This window comes from Micropterus salmoides, unplaced genomic scaffold, assembly GCF_014851395.1.
Source record: "Micropterus salmoides isolate LMB-PRFRI ecotype aquatic unplaced genomic scaffold, ASM1485139v1 Ms_hic_scaffold_17, whole genome shotgun sequence".
Lineage (NCBI taxonomy): Eukaryota > Metazoa > Chordata > Actinopteri > Centrarchiformes > Centrarchidae > Micropterus > Micropterus salmoides.
Window position 1 is genome coordinate 2,129,127 of NW_024040817.1, and position 20,913 is coordinate 2,150,039.

Below are 20,913 nucleotides of genomic sequence, written 5' to 3' on the forward strand. Positions count from 1 at the left end.
ACACACATCTACATGTGAATTGTGTATCTGCAGCCCTACAGGGATATTAATAAAAGTAAATAAGACATTGACTCGGGAGGTTGTTATTAGTTTAGCTTGTAATAATTTAGATCAGTCTGTGATTTTTATGTGAAAATAATGCACGCAGGCTAGATGCATTCATGACACATACAATCCAAATCTGAATTTAAAAGAAGATCAGATAAAGTAAGATATTTCGTGGGTAATAAGATACCACATATATTTTTAGTAATACTGTGTATTAAAAAATTCCAAGGAACACTTTGTTGTGTTCATGTTCTCTCACCACACAGATGGTTCAGTGGCTGCACCAATCAGGGACCAAATAAATGTCACAATAGCAAGTTTTGCTTTCTAAATGACTTATGTATGCAAGTAGGGCTGTCGCAATAACCGCAAAATTGACTTCAAACTCTGAAGCCACGCGTTGCTGCGGTATGTAAATTGACTTGATAGACAAGCCCTGAAGGTAATGATATAGCTACGTCTGAAAAAGACATGGTCAAACTACAAAAAGGAGTTTGCTTGGCAATGTTGTTGACTAGCACGCAGCAGCTAGCTTGCTGCTGTGCAGTGAGGTGACGAAAAATGCGATAATACCGCTCAACATGTCGAGACCTAACATGGAAATTACTTCACTGCGACAGCCCTATATGCAAGCTGAATCATAATCAGTCCATGTTTAAATAGCTGGAGACGTCCATACGTAACGACAGGTTGGAAATGGATCATTTCTCTCTCAATATTACTTGAGCCATTATCATAAGGAACAAACCTCATAGAGATTAACTGAACAGACCACTTACTGATGTAGTTACACTTGGGAGGAGTGAAGATTATGAATGTGTTTTGGAGAGAAGGATGCATCTGATGGTAAATCAGATTTCAGTCTATCTTGACTGCTTAGTTGAATTTACACTTTGGGCTTTGTTGGTAATCAAAATCAATCTAATCCACGCAAGATGCATGAACTGGCCAAGTATAAATGGGGTACAAGCAGTAGCATAAGGTAGTAACAACGGGTCCCAGTGCAGGCTCTGCTGCTGGGCCCTGGGCTCCACAGTTACAAAGAGCACACACGCACACATACACTGTGTTCGTGTCTAGAAGGGAACCCTATACGGGCAAATCTGCGTGCCCTGTTTCCTCACTGTGCACGGTTTAACAACTGATAAGATTAGATGTAGTAAATATCTAATCTCCTTAATTGAAAGCTCCTTAAATTAATATATTTCCAAATTAACATATTAAATTGAACAGCTCTATGTTCAACACACACGCACACTGCTGCTGCTAAAATACCATCACATGATGGATTTTAGAGTCAGTATAGACGGGTTCAGTTACAACAGTTCAACCACCGCACCCCATACTTAAAAGTGACGGGAAACCTGTTCAGCAGCGTATTTTAGATATGAATCCACTTTACTGGAACAATAATTAACCAGAGAAGTCGACAACCAGCCCAAATGAAAACACATGATGCAGCATCCTCTGGTCTGAGAGTCTGCATCATATAGGCTATGGTTATAGCAGGCTATTAAAAAATAATTAAAAAACAAAGCATGTCTCTCCCGACATATTAAATGATCCCGAATCCATAACAGCATCAATGAGGATGATTTTTACAGTACACGACATTTCTTAACCTCACTGGCTGAAATAGAAAAAACAAACAAGTCTCTCCCCTTTTTAAACTAATCACGTAATGTTACCCATAAAGGCATCAATGAGGATGATTTTTATGAAGCATATAATGTTTAACGCCACTGTCTGAGATAAAAACAAACAATGAACTAACGTTACTGTTTTGCACATGCATTTATAAGAGAAGTATTCAGTGCTTTTACAAAACACAAAACGTTGATTAACGCCACTTTCTCCTACCGAGTGGATGCATCACTGGCAGTAATGTTAGCAGGCTAAGTTTCACGTTGTTTTAGCAGATGCTTCAATAAAAAGATGCTTCTTACAACGTTTACAGAAGACCATGTTCTTTGCATCTCTGAGGGTGACACAGCTACGTTAGGCCTAATGGCAGTACTTACAGCTGTGGAAAGAACACTTCTCTCCCTCGTTCTCCCTCAACATTAGGTCCGGTTTCGCTGATCTGCAGCACAGTCAAACATGCGAAATGAGACACAACAAACAGATCCATCTCTGAAATGGCAGTTTATTATTAAGTCAACAAGAATTTACAAACAATGCGTAATCTACGTTGATCCCAGCTGTTGACTACATTCTTCTGACGGCTACCGAAGCGCTTTTGCCCCCTGGCTGCGCGTGCATCTAGTAGTGTTGTATACAAGAAACCAGTCTCTATGTCACCTAGACAATTGTATTTGCATCCGACGAGCCTTGCATTAAAAAAATCTTTGACAATGTCCTTATGTCCAAAAATCCAAAACTTATTTGGGAGTTTTGCAACCTTCTCATCCTGTTTTTTTGTCTCCTGTCTCGTCTTGTCACATGATCAAATATAAACTTGAGATTGGGCAGCCACACATATGTTACCCAGCAATCCTCATTGCATATTTGAGCTATGTGACACGAATACCAAAGAAAATAAGACAATATTCATTCTATGGAATCTAATTTCTACAGTAGCCACATATGGCATTTGCTTCAGACTTTTGTGGGTAAAACTACTGACTGCCACCCCAAAAAGGGGGATATTCACATTTGAGGGCATATATAACACTTGATCTCATTGTCAGCATAAAGGTAAGAGGCAATCTCTGAGTCTACTCATTAAGTCTAGATGCATTTTTACATTTTTACCATGCAACTATCAAAGATCAGCTGGGTGCACAGTCTGCACTCTCTGTACCTACACCTCTGGGTAAGTGTTTAAGTTGCATAATGTTGACCAAACCTCAACTACAATGCAAATGCCATACGTGGCTACTGTAGAAATAAATATGGTAAACCTTCTAAATTGTTGTCACTGACTGTGATCTAGTGTTATGAAGAACTGTTTAATATCAACATTATGTTAAGCGCAGTCAGTTGAGAAACTACCTACACGCTCTCGTTCTGCATGCAAGAAAATAAAGAACAGAGAGTGGACAGACTGGTTGAAATCTATTAAGGTGCAGACTTTCACAGACCATCAGGTTGATATTTCAACACAGGATGGATGTACGTAAGTATTAAATACTGTAGAATCAAAACTAAATATTACTGTTAATGTAAAAAGAACTGAATGTGTGTATGTGGGTGTACATTCAAATTAGAGGTTCAGCTAGAAATTATATTTGTACATAAGTGGTATAATATTGATGGAATTATATTATTTGTCTGTACTCAAGCCTGTATAAGTACTGCTCAAAAAAAATAAAGAAAACACTTAAACAACACAATGTAACTCCAAGTCAGTCACACTCTTGTGAAATCAAACTGTCCACTTAGGAAGCAACACTGATTGAAAATCAATTTCACATGCTGTTGTGCAAATGGAAAAGACAACAGGTGGAAATTATAGGCAATTAGCAAGACACCCCCAATAAAGGAGTGGTTCTGCAGGTGGTGACCACAGACCACTTCTCAGTTCCTATGCTTCCTGGCTGATGTTTTGGTCACTTTTGAATGCTGGCGGTGCTTTCACTCTAGTGGTAGCATGAGACGGAGTCTACAACCCACACAAGTGGCTCAGGTAGTGCAGCTCATCCAGGATGGCACATCGATGCGAGCTGTGGCAAGAAGGTCACAAACAGCTAGTATATTTTTAGGAAAAACATATTTCCTGCTTGTGATGATGTCTAATCTAACAGTGTTTTACAGTTGACTTATATGTATTAATGTAGACCTTTTAGCATCTTTCATTGGTGTAACAGTATTACTAAATGATGAATAACTGCCAAAATAGTGTACTGTTAGCATGTAAAGTTAGTTTGCTCTCAGCTCAAGTAATAATGTTCAGTTTTGCGGGAGGCAATGCAATAAAAACAGTTCATTATGTAAGGTCTTTATACACCACTCCATCTCAATTGTGTTTCCAGGTAATGTTAAATATTTTTATTTTAAATTAGCCCTGGGTGAGGCCGACAGTGTTCATACAATAATTATCACTAAACAATTCAACCCATAGTTTTAATTTGACATCAGTGCATCATGTTGTGCGTGGTGTGTAGCTGTTGTGGTGAAAATTATATTCACTAGTATTTTTTGAATCCCAGTACATAATCAAATAAAAAGATCTGAATTTGAAATGATTTGTTCCACCACATTCTGAACTTGAATTTTGGTTCATATTTAAGAAGTGAAAAGCCACAGAGGTTCAAGCTGCTGATCTTGGCTCTTTAAAGCTCAGTATTATGAACTTGTAATCTACTGCTCCACCACACGAGTGCACCAACATGTTCATATTAATCCTCCTCTGTGCTGCCCTCTTCACTGGAAGCTGAACATGCTGAAATATTGTTTTTAATTTGTAATTATAAAAGAATCTTTTTTCATGTTTTAAAACTCTTCTGTCTTCTGTAGAGTACATACGAAGACATAAAGAAACTAAATATGAAGAGGTGTTTTAGTCCATAACACCTTATTATGAGCACAAGAACTGCATACATCAATAATTCCATGTGCTTTGTGGCTTCTCCCTATACCAATATAGTGCTTCTTCTGTTGGTTCTGGCAGGTACAAGTGAATGTAAAGCCTGAGGTCGGACGCGGGTCCACAGCATAATCTGCGAGGAACAAACAACATGACGGGATCCAATCAATGGCTCTCTGAGAAACAGATCTTTTGAGAGTTTTCTGGAGATCATGGAGGCCAACATGTGTGCCATGTAACTGTGATGTAATGGATTTGAAAGGACCTTTAATGCACAGCATTTCTCCCTCTCTTTATCCATAGTTCCTGCTGCCCTCCCTTAAAAACTACATAATAAAGGCAATCAGAAAATGTTCATGACTTTACCAAATAACACCATGTTAGAAGTCGCACTCATACTGACTTTCATGCTATTCTCACAGTAGTCAAGTTAAACACGTACAGTTTGTCCTGAGGGTAGTTAGAGAAAGGTCATAGGGTCCAAAATAAATAAAGTTCATTTAGTGTGGTGCATAAAGTTGATTTTACAGCAACATACTCCGCCCCGTAACCTAAGATCATTAGATCAGAGGCGGTTGGTAGTTCCCCGTACCCACTTTAAGACCAGAGGAGACCGGTCTTTCCAAGCAGCTGCACCCAGGTTGTGGAATGCAATCCCCAGTTCGTTACACACCTTAAACTGTGATGTTTCTTTAAAAAAGCAGCTGAAGACTCTGTTATTCAAACAGGCGTTTGCTAAACATTAAGCTTGGTTTTAAAGTTGTCTGTCATGTGTCAATGTGTTTCTAGTGTTTAGCTAGAACTGTATTTTGTTATTTTATTGTGAAGAACCTTGTGATTTTATCTGTGAAAAGTGCTATATAAATAAATGTTACTTACTTACTTATATTTTAGTGTTTCCTTTGTCCCATTGGAAGATCCGGCCAGATGGTGGCACTAACAGAAATGTGAGGTCGTCACCAAAGTCATTTTCAGTTTCAATCTGCCTCACAGTAGTGAAAGTGGTTAAACGGTGGTTAAATCATGTATTGACAGTCAGAAGCTCTAAGACCTTGTTCCTGAGCAGGATATGTATTCTAATCAATCGTTATAGGGTTACGATAGTCACTGTCAACTTAAAAATGAAACATTAGATCTTGGTTGGTGTTGGGCCTCACAGTCTGGTAGAACAAAAATGGGCCTTGTGACATCCTACAGGCCTTGTGACATCCCCGGCCTGTTGAATTCCCCAAAGCCTGAATTTAAAGTTATTTCAAACAAAGGACTGTAAAACAGGCCCCGGTAATGCATCTGGCGAGCCCCCCCCCGTCAGGTATAAGTAGACCTGAGCACAGCCAGCACATTGTCTTTCCACAGCTGCGTCAGCAGTGACGGGAGATGCAACTTTCTCAGCGCTGAACTTTCTTTGTTCCTGAATACAGACTTCACTCGCTGGACGAGCAACTCTGTTTTCTGTTTTCTTTTTTCTACCACTATTATTTTTTTCTTTGTTTTGGATCCCTAAGGAACTTGTTATACACGAGATAATGTTTCATGCCTGCAGAATAAGACGGATAAACTCCTGTACTTAACTGAGAGAAGCTCACTTTCGTGTTCTACCTTCTCAACCTACGTCGACTTCACTGATTCCTGTTGCTGCTGCCGAAGAATCAGCTGTGCCGTTGAAACTACCGGCATCAGAACCGAGAGAAACTCTGCTGGATTTCCTAAAAGGACTGACGCATCTACTCGCTACCAAAGCGACACCTAAGAGGCTTTAGTATGTCTGGGCAGCAGATAGTTCTATGACTTTGTTATTGTAACTCGTACAAGCTTCATGTGGTGAATTTCTGTTAAGAAACTCCAAGGGATATTTAAAGATCGCCATGTCTTGTTTTATTGCTGTGTGTTTTCCGGTGGTGTGTTTAGAATATTTAATAGTGATTTACTTGCTAGAGTTATTGATCATTGATCTATGATTGAGTTGAATAAATCCTATTATAATTTTAAGAAGTCGTTGCCTGTGATTATTTGTGTATAAGGTTGTAGTAAGAGTTGGTGGCCACGGCCAGTGTACGGACTCACCCCGGACTCTGTTTGCCGTCTGTAGGTTGACAGACCCTCTTTTAGATCATATTTGGCTATTTGGTTATTGGTCCCTGATTCCAGGGTGGTGTCCCGTATTTATCAATTATAATTAATAATTTTGAATATTAATAGTTTTATTAATATTTCTAGAATATCTTTGATATTCAGCTAATAACCAAACCTGACCATATGTTGAAGACGCCCACATTGGAAAATGATTTCCTGACATTTCCTGTTTTGGCCAAACTGTTAATCTGCTCTTTGTGTGTTTGTGTGGGGTGTAAACAAGGTGGCCATGGTGTGAAAAAATGTGCTTAGATCTATTAACACAAACATATTGTTGCTCTGAAGTCTATCCTTTTTTTTTTAATTATTTTCAGTTTTATACCCATGTATAAATATTGTTTTTCTAAATTGTGTCATACAGTGAATCCAAAGATTTGACAACACAGTCCCCCAACTGAAGAAAAAAAACACAAAACCGGATCCAGAAAAGTCAAATTAATAAAAAGTGAGTGTGTGTTTCTTTGCTGCTACCTCCTCAATGTTCTCTACCGAAACCAGACAGAAGCCGGGTCATGCAAGACTGACAGCAGCGTCAGTAAAGTATATTATGTTTAGTGGTGGGCCGTTATCGGCGTTAACTCTTACCGGGCGATAAAGAAAGATATCGCCGTTAATCTATTCTCAAAGTTGGGTTTGGAGCTGGGTCTATAGGGGAGAGCCGGGACGATTGAAACGCGGGACAAGTGAAACACAGCGATTTTCTCGGAGCCCATACAAGTCTGATATGCCAAACTACCTGAGCACATACAGTCCACAGTACAGGGAAAAATCAGGTGGATACGTCACACTTTCAAAGAGTTATATGAAAGAAGCTTTTCTCAAGCAGTTTCTGATGCATTTTGGAAACAGGAGATGAGCCCCCTGGTCTAATGCGCCACCTGGATTGATAAACCCGTTCTCAAAGACTTACTTTTAGTCATTATTTGGGTAGCACACATATTCTGAATGCCTTCGGCAGAATTCAAATGAGCCATTTTAATCTAGATTAATTCCAATATTACAGTGAGATTAATCTAGATTAAAAAAATGTATCTATGCCCACCACTAATTATGTTACTGAATTTATATCTACTACAGTTACTGTGTCATACAGTGAATCCAAAGATGTGACAACACAGTCTTCTTACTGAAGTTACAAAAACCACCAAACCGGATCCAGAAGACTCAAATAAATATAAAGTGTGCATGTGTGTGTCATTGCTGCTACTTCCTCATTCTTCTCTACTGAAACCAGACAGAAGCCGGGTCATGCAAGACGGACAGCAGCATCGGTACAGTAGTATATCTACTATAGTTAGTACTGCAGAGTATACTTTGAAGGTTTACAGCAGCATAGTAACCAATCAACACAGAGCAGTTACAGGAAGTGAAGTGCAGCTACTGTTCAACTGTCTCAGTCCTCTCAAGATGTCCTCAGATATTTATGCCAAACCAGATTTCTCAAAGAAGGTGAGATACAACAGAAAGGTGCAGGAGGACAATGTAGAGTGGGAAGAAAGAGAGGTGGCTATCTACGAGAGTACAGACGATATCAGAGATGATCACACTGATCTTCAGTCACACGACGCAGGTAAGTGAGAAATTATGACAAATCAATGATATAAAAAAATAATGTTTATCTTGTTTGTGTGATCGTCTGTTTGAATCACGTTGGACTAATGTGTGACCTCTGAGTTTACTCTCAGTTTGTAACACGTTGATTTCCAATCCCACAGAACTGCAGCCCATTAGCGTCTATGTTTGTTTCTATTTATGTACGTCTCACAGCTCTGTATTAATAACAGGAAGAAGTTATTAATACAGAGCCGAGAGAGACTCAAGAGGAGATGATGTAAAGTCAGTTTAACAGCTTTTAGTTATGAGTCAGTTGCGCATTTGTCCTTGTCCTTTAAAACTCAACATCTCAGATCGGTTCATATTTGTTTTACATCACAATAATAATTGGTCAACACAACAGTCTTTATATGATTTGTTAAAATGTTAATACTACATTTCACAGCTGTATACAGATGTCGACCAACCACAGATGAAGGCAGTGAAGCTGTTGACTAAAATGTTATGTGTGGGGAATGATAACATGACGCATGTGGTTTTCCTTTAATGAACCCGCTCTCTGTGTGCTTTGCCACTTTAGGACCGCACACTGAGAATCATCCTCCAGCCGTCCAAAGCAGGCCTTTCAGAGCTGCTGCATTTTGTCTTGGAGTGCTGTGCTTTCTGACCATAACTGGAATCATCCTCCTATACATACGTTGTAAGATAAAATACACCCCACAACTACTGACAACCAAATACTGAACCTGTTCACAATGCAGAAAAACTGCTGCAACTGGTCTATGAAGCACATTTATTAAATGTTTTCCACCAAAGTTTGCTCAGTTACACTAAAATGTACTTTCCAGTTCTCCACAACCAGATCTAAGGCTGCGTTCAGACTGCAGGCCAAAAAACACAGAATTAAGCATTAAAGGGATGCTTTGCAATTCTTATCCAATGTAGTTTTAGTTAAATTCAGTGAATATTTCCTCATGTCTGTCTGTTTTCATGTTTGTGATGATCCCAGCTGGTTAGCTTTGTTAGCTTTGCCTCAGCGGTCAGTCTGTGTGCGGTAGAGGAGGAATAGACGGAGCGTGAGCGTGAACGGGTGTCTCGGTGAATAGAGAGAAACGGGTCAGCAATAAGGCTTGTTCAGCAGTAAATGTACAGTAGAAGTTCCAGAGGCCGGTGAATAAAGACTGCAGCTTCTCCGGACTAAAGAGGATCTTACGTGTGCTGCTGCCAACTGTTGAATTAAGAGTGAAGGAGGTTAGCCCCAAAGTTAGCTTTGACTTCGTGCCACTAAAACATGCCCTCTTATTGAAGCTAACTTGCTCTCGGACAGCAGACGTTGTGGATTCTGCTATATTTCAGCAGAGTAGGACTGGTTACCATGGCAATGCGTGTCCATGAGTTTGTTTGGCCGTTGGACTCAAATATCTACAAACTCTCTGCAGAATCACCTTTAAGGCCTGCAGTCTGAACGTAGCCTAATAAAACAAGCTGGAGGAAGATGAGACGGTCTTGTTCAAATGGTGAAGAGCACCAGCTTCAGACTTTAAAGGACAGGTTCTGTTTTGTTTGTTCATCTTCAAATAAAACTGACCTGCCATATGCACGCTGAAAGAGTTATCTGTGTAAAAGTACATTCTAACTTTCAGCTGAAGCTATTATGAGAATTCAGAAGTCTGAGTTAGAAAAATCAAGAACATTTTTCTAAAAACACATGAACTTTGGAAGGAAAACCTTCAATCTGTGTAACTCAGACTAATGAAGCTTCATTCTAGCTTTGCCTGTACCTAAAACATTTGTTCACGCGACAAAGACTGAAGATTTTATGTCCCATTTTGTTTACACTGCAGTCAAGGTAGGAGGGGAAAAACTTCAGAGCCATGAACAAAACAATCATTTTATTGATCAAATGGCATGTGAGTCTGGAGCTATTCTTTATGGCAGCTGAATATACCGCATTCAGGATGTACCCTTTCACGCCATTTAAGCACAGTTACTTGACTGTGTTGATCTGCATTTTGGTTCTTCATCACACTTGATACATGAGCGAGTCAGTTATCCAGTTGTTACAACATCTCCACATACACGGCAGGTTAAAGGAAGCTAAATTACTAAATTATGGTTTGAATTAGAGTGATTTTAATTATGCAGAGAAAGTAACTAAACTGTCTTTAGTTTATAGTGAATGAGTTGGTGTTGTTGAGGTGTTTCTTATGTTGTTTCTCAACAGTCTCTTTGGAAAAAGACCAGCTGCAGACCAGATACGACAAACTGTACAAGAACTACAGTGAGCTGCAGGGACAACTTTTAGGTGAGAAAGGTTTAAAAACAAATAAGCAAATACTGTAATACATAGGATCTAACTTCACACTGGTTATCAAGCATAAATGTTTTCATATGGTCTTACTCTTTTATCTATTACTGTTTTCTAAAGATATGGCGGTGAACATCAGTCAGTTACAGAGCAGTTACGAGACACTGAGTAAAAAATCAGGATGAAGTAAAGCGGCTGAAGGACAAAATTAGATGTGATGAAACGATGAACACCAACATCACACCATTACTTTTAATTATAGTTCTTTTATCTTTTATTTCTGTTACAAATCAGATACAAAACCTGAGTGTATTTATAGAGTAAACAACAAGTGGCAGGAAAGAAAGATATTTACTAAATAATGAAACTAAAAGTTTTATCAGTTTGACAGTGAATGAGATGAAATCCATCTTTTAACACTCATTTGAAATATTTTGAAATTGTCTGACTCTTTTATCTCTTGTTGTTTTTTCTCATGACACAGCAGTCAACATCAGTCAGTTACAGAGCAGTTACGAGACACTGAGGAAAAATCACAGCCAGTTACAGGATGAAGTAAAGCAGCTCAAGGACAAACTTGATGGTGAGAAAAGTTTAAAAACTAATAGTGAACACCAGCATCACACCAGTTCACTTGATATAACTTGAATTTGCCATTCATTTTAAATTATAATTCTTTTATGCTGTTGAACTGTTTTCTCTGTTTATTTATGTTATAAATGAGACAAAACCTGAGTGTATTTATAGAGTAAACAACAAGTGGCAGGCAAGAAAGATATTTAAGAAGAAAGTCAAACAACAAGTTTTATCAATTTAACAATGAATGACATGAAATCCATCTTTTAACACTCATTTGACATGAAGAGAAGTGTTGTCCTGAAGGATGGAAGAGATTTGGATTCAGCTGTTACTTTAAATCCAATGAGAAGAAAACTTGGTCTGACAGCAGAAGTGACTGTCAAAGTAGAGGAGCAGATCTGGTGATCATAAACAACGAAGAGGAACAGGTGAGTGTGTTTGTTACTGAGTGTGTGATCTTAGATGTAGCTGCCAGTGATCTGTTACTTCTGTTTTTGACCTGCAGCCAGTCGGCTTCCTATGACGATGCATTAGGGCCATTGTAGGTGGAAATAAAAAACATTACGGAGCGAAGACAAGAAAAACTAGAATATTCTCTGAGACTAAGGTTATAAATTTGAAAGAGAAAACTTGAAAAACAATGTTTCAGTAGAGTTTTGCATTATAACCATCTAAAAACTGAGGAGCAAACTGGCTCTGTTTGGGTCTGTGAGCTTTATCGGAGGTGCTGAAGTTCACATTTGTGGTGAGATTTCTGCCTGAAAGTGTTTTCAGGTAGTTTTAGTTTCCACCTCCTTGTCTCATCCTAACATACAGTCCCAAACGTGCTTCTGTGTCTGTCAGACGGTCTGAAGGGGGAAACTACCACAGCAGCAGAGCAATAACGCAGGCTAATCCCCCACACAGAAAAGGAAACATCCACCTGTCATCTTGCCACTCAGTTTTCCTCGTTGTGATTCACTGTAAACATGTTGTAGAAGGAATGTAGAAGCAGATCTGTGTGAAAACTGTGTTACAAAACATCCACCAATATATTCTATATAGACACCTAAAGTTAAGTGAAATAAAAGTGACAATCCACCAAAATGCTGAAAGCTCAGAAGATGATAAGAGACACCAAATATCTGGGGATTTCCACAGATCCAGGAGCAGCAGGAAAGAGAGTCAAGAGGTGATGTAATGCTTAGAAACAGAGCTATAAAAGGAGGTCCAAAACAAGGTGAAAATCACTTGTTACATGGCTTCATGTCAACTCGGGTCTCTGTTCTGGTAACAGAATGGGACTGTACTTTGCATCCATCTCTGAACCTCTCCGCTGAAACTTTTCTTTTCTAACTACTGTCTATTTTTGTTGAAAATAAAGATGTTGGTAAAAGTTCAAGCTTTTTTATCTGGCCAAAGTCTTGAATTTTTTTACACAGCACTGTCTTCAGTGAATTTAAAAAGATATGTTGCTTTTTGTAAGATCAATAGATTTGAAAAGTACTTTTCAATTTTTATATTCATAAACTTTTAAATCCAGGTACTTTTTCACTTTTACTTGAGTAGTATTTTACTGGATGACTTTTATTTGAGTAACATTTTAGTGTGGTATCTGTACTTTTACTTAAGTAGGAACATTTAGTACTTTTCCCACCACTGAACAATGGTTATTCTACAAGAGGAGCTGAATTCCATCAGTCCTCTGAGTGTTTCTGATTTATGCACCACTGATGAACTGAAAAGTTGCCACAGATTTTCTTTTTCCTTCAGACTTTTCAGACATCACACATGTACCACAATAGAATTACTGAATTATGAACAGAGAAATGATTATTGTCTCTTGTCAACTACTAGAAATGTGTCATTGAGCTGAACAAGGATGGAGACTCCTGGATTGGTCTACGGGCCACAGTAAAACAGACACAAACAGGATGGGAATGGAAATGGAAATGGGTGGACGACTCACCGCTGACACTAGAGTGAGACTCTTTTAAAGTTAAAGTTTCCATCACAATTCATTTTATTAATAAAAGAAGTTTGTTTTTTTAAAATTAGATGAAAAAAACATTACTTCACATTTCATTAATTTACAAAGCTGAATTATGTGTTAAACACATTATTAAAAATGTAATTGTCATTTATTACTCACAATAAAAATGATAAAAAAATCCAACAGCTTCCTTCAAATTGAAAATAATCAGGAGTGACAACATTTTATTTCTCCTACAGGTTCTGGGCAACAGGACACCCGCACAACGACTATAATGCTGCTACATGCTGCGATAAACAAGGAAATTGGACACAGATCGGATATTATGATCAGAAGAACTGGATCTGTGAGAAAGGGCTTTCCTGTTTATCTTGAGGACAGAGGGGTGTGTAGTGTTGGGATCAACTTTGTCAAATCAGACCAACTCACATTTTACATTTCTTCAGTTGTTCATTCTGTGTTGCATCCTGAACAACCTGGATTACATAGATATTGTTCCTCTGCCCTACACAGTGAACAGTCTGGTTGGAAGTCATCCACACAACTACATGTGCACTTACCCTCTCTGCAGAGAGGGATATTACAACAGCCTGTTTTCAAAAAGCCTAAGATGTCACATACATGACAACAAGGGGAAAGACGGCTCCTTTCTGTTTCAGTGTTATTTAAGCCATTATCATAAAGGACAAACCTCATAGGCTTCTTCCACAGACCACTTACTGATGTAGTTACACTTGGGAGGAGGAAAGATTATGAATGTGTTTTGGAGAGAAGAATACACCTGATTTTGAATAAGATTTCAATCCATCTTTAATGCTTGGTTGCATTTACACTTGGGCTGTTTTGCTAATCAAAAGCTATCAAATCCACACGATGCATGAACTGATACTCAGAATAGTAACAGTCACATCCTCTGCATGTGCGTCAGGAAGGATGATATTCAATCATCTCTTTTGTTTTCTTCATAAATTACCAAAGCACAATTATATGTTTAACATGTTAGGTTTATTATTATCATTGAACCATTAATACTTGTCACGTCATTTCATCTACTAGACAGAACAAAAATAACTGGTCAACACATCACATTTCCTGTGTCAGAGATGCATGTGTGAATAAACTATATGGAGAACATGAATGCAGCTTTGCACAAATGTGTGAATGTGAGCACAAACCTGCTGTTGAGTGAAAACCATATACTTCCTCAGTGTCACTGACAAAAAAAATCTTTATGTTTCAGCTTTAAATATAGTTTTATGTGGTTTATGCCTCAATTAAAGTCAAGTATTCAATAACACATATGTTGTGGTGTCCATCTGTGTCAGTGGTGAGTCCTGCTGTTACTTCCTCTTTTGAAAGCTGCCCAACCCAAAGACAAACAAGCAGACAGTGAAGCTGTTCACTAAGTTTTCAGTCTTTCAAAATGTCTGCAAGGATTCTCGCTGCACCAGATTCAAGCTTGAATGTGAGATATACCGGAAGAGTTCAAGACAACAGAGGAGCGGGAGAGGAGAATCAGCTGGAGATCTCAGAGGATGAAAAGCATCACGCTGATCCTGGGTCACAAAAAGCAAGTAAGTCTGAAATGAAGTTGTAAGAACGACGTTAATGTACATTTTTGTGTGACTATATAAAATAATAATTCATTAATCAGTTACCATTAACTATGGGTCATTATCAGGTGTCTTGTTTCTGTAATCTGGTGCCACAAGAGTCAATTTTCTTACTGACAGAATGACAACGAGTAACTAGAGAATCCAGTTTCTGAAGAAGCTGCAGAGTGATGGTGGGCTGTTGAAAGCTGACGCTAAACTGATTGCTGGCTTGAATAATACCAATAATGTTTGAAAGATGTTGAAATTCTGATGCTATTCTGTGATCACTGTGCACTAGCTGGCACTAATGTTGCTGAGCCTGTTTCTCTGATAACTTGAGATCCAGACGTCCCATGACTAAAATCCTCTATCCGTTGAGTGTGTGCGCGTCCGGACAATGATAGTAAACTAGCCTGTGTGCATGGACATCCCCACAAAGCAGGCATGTGATTGGCTTCAAACTTCAACCACTAAATGTGCAACAAGCAACATGAAATAATTGAGTCTATAACTAAAATATAACTACTAACTTTCAAATTAGTTCAGTAGAAGTTAATAGATTATTTTTAATGAAACAGCAGCAAAGGTTGTCGCCTGTTTAAGACCTGGTGGCAGATCAGTCTCTGTCTGTTGATAAACTGTAGGAAAAAGTTTTTCATTTCATTTCAACTCTGACAGCGGGCGGCCGTGAGCGTGAGACCAGAACGGCCGCGACAGTTTCACGGGATCGCGCCGGTTACACAGAAGCTGTTGCCATGGTTACCTCGCAGAGCGCTTGTTTGCCTGTCTGTTGATGAGGAGCGCAGAGCGACCCCGCGGATCACAGCCGTATGAAAACCCTGTCACAACAATTCACAAGAAATTAATTTATAACGTGCCAAACCTTTAACATAAGGGCGACTTAAAAAGCAACCATCCATACAGCAAAGCGTAGCCTATAGCCTATATCAGAGGTCAAAAATAGGCGGACCGCGATCCGGATCCGCACCCAGCGGCCGCATTGTCTGGACGTACAGTCGATCTGTTATTGAGAATTACTACCTCATGATGGAGCTTTTCTATTTTAAAATGCGCAGCTTCTCTAACATTTACTGTCCTCATTCAGCGGCATAGGAAACTCACAAACCAATCGCATGTTCTCTAATCGTCTCATGTGAGGCTGCTCAGCCAATCAAATCTGTCCATTGTTAAGCATTGCCAGAGCCGTTAACGGCCCTGAGCATTGCGAGTCGAGTCCGCGAGTGAGATACACAGAGGAAGAGAGGAGAGGAAAGAGAAAAGAGACTTCACATGACTTTTAACCAAGAATGTACAGATTCTCACATGTACATTCTTCCCACGGTTGGTTCAAAACCGGAATATCTCATTTATCTCCAGTCCTAGCTAGAGCTCACATTTCTCACTAAACAAGAGAAAGTAGGGAAGTGGTAGCTATAAAAGAGGGAATGAAAGAGAAGGAGGCGGCATTACAGCTGTTCATTTGTTAAGATGTGTTGAGTGTTAATTATAAAACTGGTTGAGACTGAACTTCAGTCACTAAAAGTTACAACAATTAAAATTAATTTATTTTACGATGCACATTTACAAAACCGTTTTTTAAATGCAGCCTTTAGATTACTTAAATTTAGAATGTATTATTAGAGTGGTTATTATTTATTATCCCTTCAGTTTTATGTGAAAACTATTGTTGAAATAGTATCAAAGGACAAAAACATATGTTGATGCAACTAAGGCTTTAGGTTATGGTAGACGCAAGTTGATGTTTGCGGACCTTTGCTTTGTGAAATTTTCTCTAACTGGACCTCTCTGAATTTTAACTGAAGACCCCTGGCCTATATGATTGATCAATCGACAACAATGTCAAAGTAAACATTAGATGCCTATAACAAGCAATAATCAAAACATACCCAATTTATCCGATCCTTATTGTCAACTCAGTGTTGGGAAAGTTACTCAGCCTATAGTTATTACCAACTAGTTACTCCTTAAAAAAGTAATATTAGCTACTCTACCCTACTACTGGGTGAGATAACGCCACTCTCTCCCGATGAGTCCGAGCATCACTGGCAGCAGCAAAAACTTTTTGCTGGTCGCACAAAGTTTACAACAGACGACAATGTTCTTTGCATCTTAGACTGTGACACCATAATGGCATTAACGTTACTTACAGCTGTCGAAAATACCTCTCTCTCTCTTTCTCTCTCTCTCTTTGCTCACCTACAGTGCGGCCGTGCATTCACGTCAAGGATTGTCATTACTTGAATCCCTCTCTGTTTATTCTCTGATAATAAACTGAAAGAAACCAACAACTGCAACAAAAAGAGGACAGAAGGGACTGAGTCAACTTTTAAACAAATATAGAGGCAGATCACGCTCTATTTGTCGCTTCATAGGCATGAATGATTTGGTGTTGTTGGTGTGTTTCTTATGTTGTTGTGCTTCTCAACAGATATTTCAGTCACTTTGGAAAAAGACCAGCTGCAGACCAGATACGACAAACTGACAAACAAACAAACAAACAACTACCGCGATACAGCATCCAACTTCACACTGCTTATTAAGAATACATATTTTTAAAATTGTCTGACTCTTTATATCTTGTTGTTTTCCTGAAGAAATAACAGTCAACAACAGCCAGTTACAGAATTAAGTAAAGCAGCTGAAGGACAAAATTGAAGGTGATGAACAGTGAACACCAGTATTGTTGCTGAGTGTGTGATCTTAGCTGCCAGTGATCTGTTAGTTGTGTTTTAACCTGCTACCAGTCGGTTTCCTATGACGATGCACGTGCAGAGGGGGTGCAACGGGTGCTTGAGCACCTGCCCTTTGATGCCCAAAGTGCCCTTTTGTCAATGACAAATTTAATTAATTAATTAATTTTTAAATTTGTAAAGGTCCATTTGTGAAGGCCTGCCGAATCAAAATATTAGTAAAATGAATTATTAATAATTTCGCAGTAAATAAAATGACACATTATGACCTTTCACCTGATGACCTCATCCGTGACGAGCCCTCCCGTTCAGACACCGTTAGTGATTCAGCAGCTCTGACTACAGGACAACTGCGATCCCGCCGGTCAGAGGGGTTTGCCGCAATGTGCTTGTTGTGGGTTGTTGGATGTGTTTTACAAGAAAGACGCAAAGAGAGCAGCACAGTAGTTGTATACACTCACCTAAAGGATTATTAGGAACACCATACTAATACTGTGTTTGACCCCCTTTACCTTCAGAACTGCCTTAATTCTACGTGGCATTGATTCAACAAGGTGCTAAAAGCATTCTTTAGAAATGTTGGCCCTATTGATAGGATAGCATCTTGCAGTTGATGGAGATTTGTGGGATGCACATCCAGGGCACGAAGCTCCTGTTCCACCACATCCCAAAGATGCTCTATTGGGTTGAGATCTGGTGACTGTGGGGGCCATTTAGTACAGTGAACTCATTGTCATGTTCAAGAAATCAATTTGAAATGATTCGAGCTTTGTGACATGGTGCATTATCCTGCTGGAAGTAGCCATCAGAGGATGGGTACATGGTGGCCATAAAGGGATGGACATGGTCAGAAACAATGCTCAGGTAGGCCATGGCATTTAAACGATGCCCAATTGGCACTAAGGGGCCTAAAGTGTGCCAAGAAAACATCCCCCACACCATTACACCACCACCACCAGCCTGCACAGTGGTAACAAGGCATGATGGATCCATGTTCTCATTCTGTTTACTACAAATTCTGACTCTACCATCTGAATGTCTCAACAGAAATCGAGACTCATCAGACCAGGCAACATTTTTACAGTCTTTAACTGTCCAATTTTGGTGAGCTCTTGCAAATTGTAGCCTCTTTTTCCTATTTGTGGTGGAGATGAGTGGTACCCGGTGGGGTCTTCTGCTGTTGTAGCCCATCCGCCTCAAGGTTGTGCGTGTTGTGGCTTCACAAATGCTTTGCCGCATACCTCGGTTGTAACGAGTGGTTATTTCAGTCAAAGTTGTTCTTCTATCAGCTTGAATCAGTCGGCCCATTCTCCTCTGACCTCTAGCATCAACGAGGCATTTTCGCCCACAGGACTGCCGCATACTGGATTTTTCCCTTTTCACACCATTCTTTGTAAACCCTAGAAATGGTTGTGCGTGAAAATCCCAGTAACTGAGCAGATTGTGAAATACTCAGACCGGCCGTCTGGCACCAACAACCATGCCACGCTCAAAACTGCTTAAATCATCTTTCTTTCCCATTCTGACATTCAGTTTGGAGTTCAGGAGATTGTCTTGACCAGGACCACACCCCATATGCATTGAAGCAACTGCCATGTGATTGGTTGATTAGATAATTGCATTAATGAGAAATTGAACAGGTGTTCTAATAATCCTTTAGGTGAGTGTATTGCTGTGTGTCGCCTGTCGAAGAAACGTTAGCTGCCGACGACTGTGCCGACAGCTAACGTTACTTCTGCACACAGATAAACAAAGGTGCTCTGTTCACTTCGTTCTTGCTGTTTGAGGGAGAAAAGTTTCATGGGCGTCGGCGGGTAATGTATTTTTTATGAAATTTGACTAAAAACCCTTCACTTGAACTAGGATTATTCCATCCATCATCAACCGCTTATCCTGCGTACAGGGATGCGGGGACTAGGATTATTAAGGTAAGTTAATAAAAAATGTAGTGTACCTTAAAATAATTATAACAACATTGGTAAAACAGGTTAATTAGTTAAGTGAGTGAGTTAATGAGTTAAATATGAGTGTCACGGCAAAGGGTCTGAATACTTATGACCATGTGATATTTCAGTTTTTCTTTTTTAATAAATTTGCAAAAATTTCTACATTTCTGTTTTTTTCTGTCAAGATGGGGTGCTGAGTGTACATTACTGAGAAATAAAATGAACTTTTTTGATTTTTGGAAAATGGCTGCAATGAAACAAAGAGTGAAAAATTTAAAGGGGTCTCAATACTTTCCGTACCCACTGTATCTCCTATGCTTGTTATAATATCTCTAGTCACAGATCACCTCCTGTAGTATCAGCAGCAACATCCCCAGCAACCCCAACAGCAACTGTTCCCTGTAAGTGTGTCAGCCCCACCGTGTTTTAAAGCCAGAACTGAGTGTTCCCTGTGTTTCTTTTTCAAAACTGTGCATTTGCTGATGTATCGATACTGAAGCATCTGTATACGCATATAATCAAGAATACATAACAATATATTTCAGTATCGATATTTTGAGAACAGCCCTATTTAAATACTTGTTCCATGTGCCCCTTTTGTACTTTGAGCACCTGCCGATCCAAAGGTCTCTGCACGGCCCTGACGATGCATTAGAATCATGTAGATGGGATAAAAACTTCACAGAGCAAAGACAAGAAAAGTCAAGCAACTGGACTTGGGTAGAACATACTAAAAGACATTTTGTCCCTCATCCAAGAGATTCTTCAGTTCCGGCTGACTTCCCAGAACTGAAGATCTTGGATCCAGTTGCCTTTGACTTTAACCTCCTTTGGATAACTATGACCTGGATGACCGAGAAGCTCAGAGACAAAAACAAGAAAAGACTTGAAGATTCTCTGAGACTGTGGTTATACATTCACAAGAAAAACAGTGTTTGAGTAGAGTTTTGTAAAGTAAACATCTAAAAACTGAGCAGCAAACTTGCTCTGTTTGGGTCAGAGAGGAAGATTCTCGTCTTCTTCTTCATGAAATTAAAGCAGCACAATTATTTGTTAAAAATTTTTTTGTACCATCATTTAACAATTAAATTTCATGTCATTTCATCTACTAGACAGAACAAAAATAACTTTCCGGTGAAAACATCAATTTCCTGTTTCAGAGTTATTAAACTGCACGGTCAACATGAATGCAGCTTGCACAAATGTGTGTATGTGAGCACATATGTGCTGTTGAGTGAAAACCATATACTTTCTCAGTGCACTGACCAAAAAACACCTTCATTTTTCAGATTCAAATATAGTTATATGTAGTTTATGCCTCAATTAAATTATTTCATCAACACAAACACATATGTTTGTGGTGTCCTCTGTGGCGGTGTGTCCTGCTGTTACTTCCTCTTTGAAAGCTGCCCAACTCAAAGACAAATTAGCAGTGAAACGGTTCACTACGTTTTTCAGTTAATCGAAATGTCTGCAAGGATTCTCGCTGCACCAGATTCAAGCTTGAATGTGAGATATACCCGAAGAGTTCAAGACAAC

General features: G+C 39.2%; 2 protein-coding genes across 5 annotated transcripts in view; both read left to right on the forward strand.

The window, feature by feature from the left end:
• The window catches only part of LOC119906777 (collagen alpha-1(XIV) chain-like), a 516,646-nt gene that overhangs the window by 379,493 nt on the left and 116,240 nt on the right, over window positions 1-20,913 (forward strand). The window lies entirely within an intron of this gene.
• LOC119906783 lies at window positions 6,793-14,417 on the forward strand. The gene is made up of 6 exons (XM_038724144.1): window positions 6,793-8,279; window positions 8,844-8,963; window positions 10,488-10,568; window positions 11,056-11,578; window positions 12,987-13,111; window positions 13,362-14,417. The coding sequence occupies exons 1-4, from the start codon at window positions 7,895-7,897 to the stop codon at window positions 11,217-11,219; spliced, it is 750 nt and encodes a 249-aa protein (XP_038580072.1). The 5' UTR covers window positions 6,793-7,894; the 3' UTR covers window positions 11,220-11,578; window positions 12,987-13,111; window positions 13,362-14,417.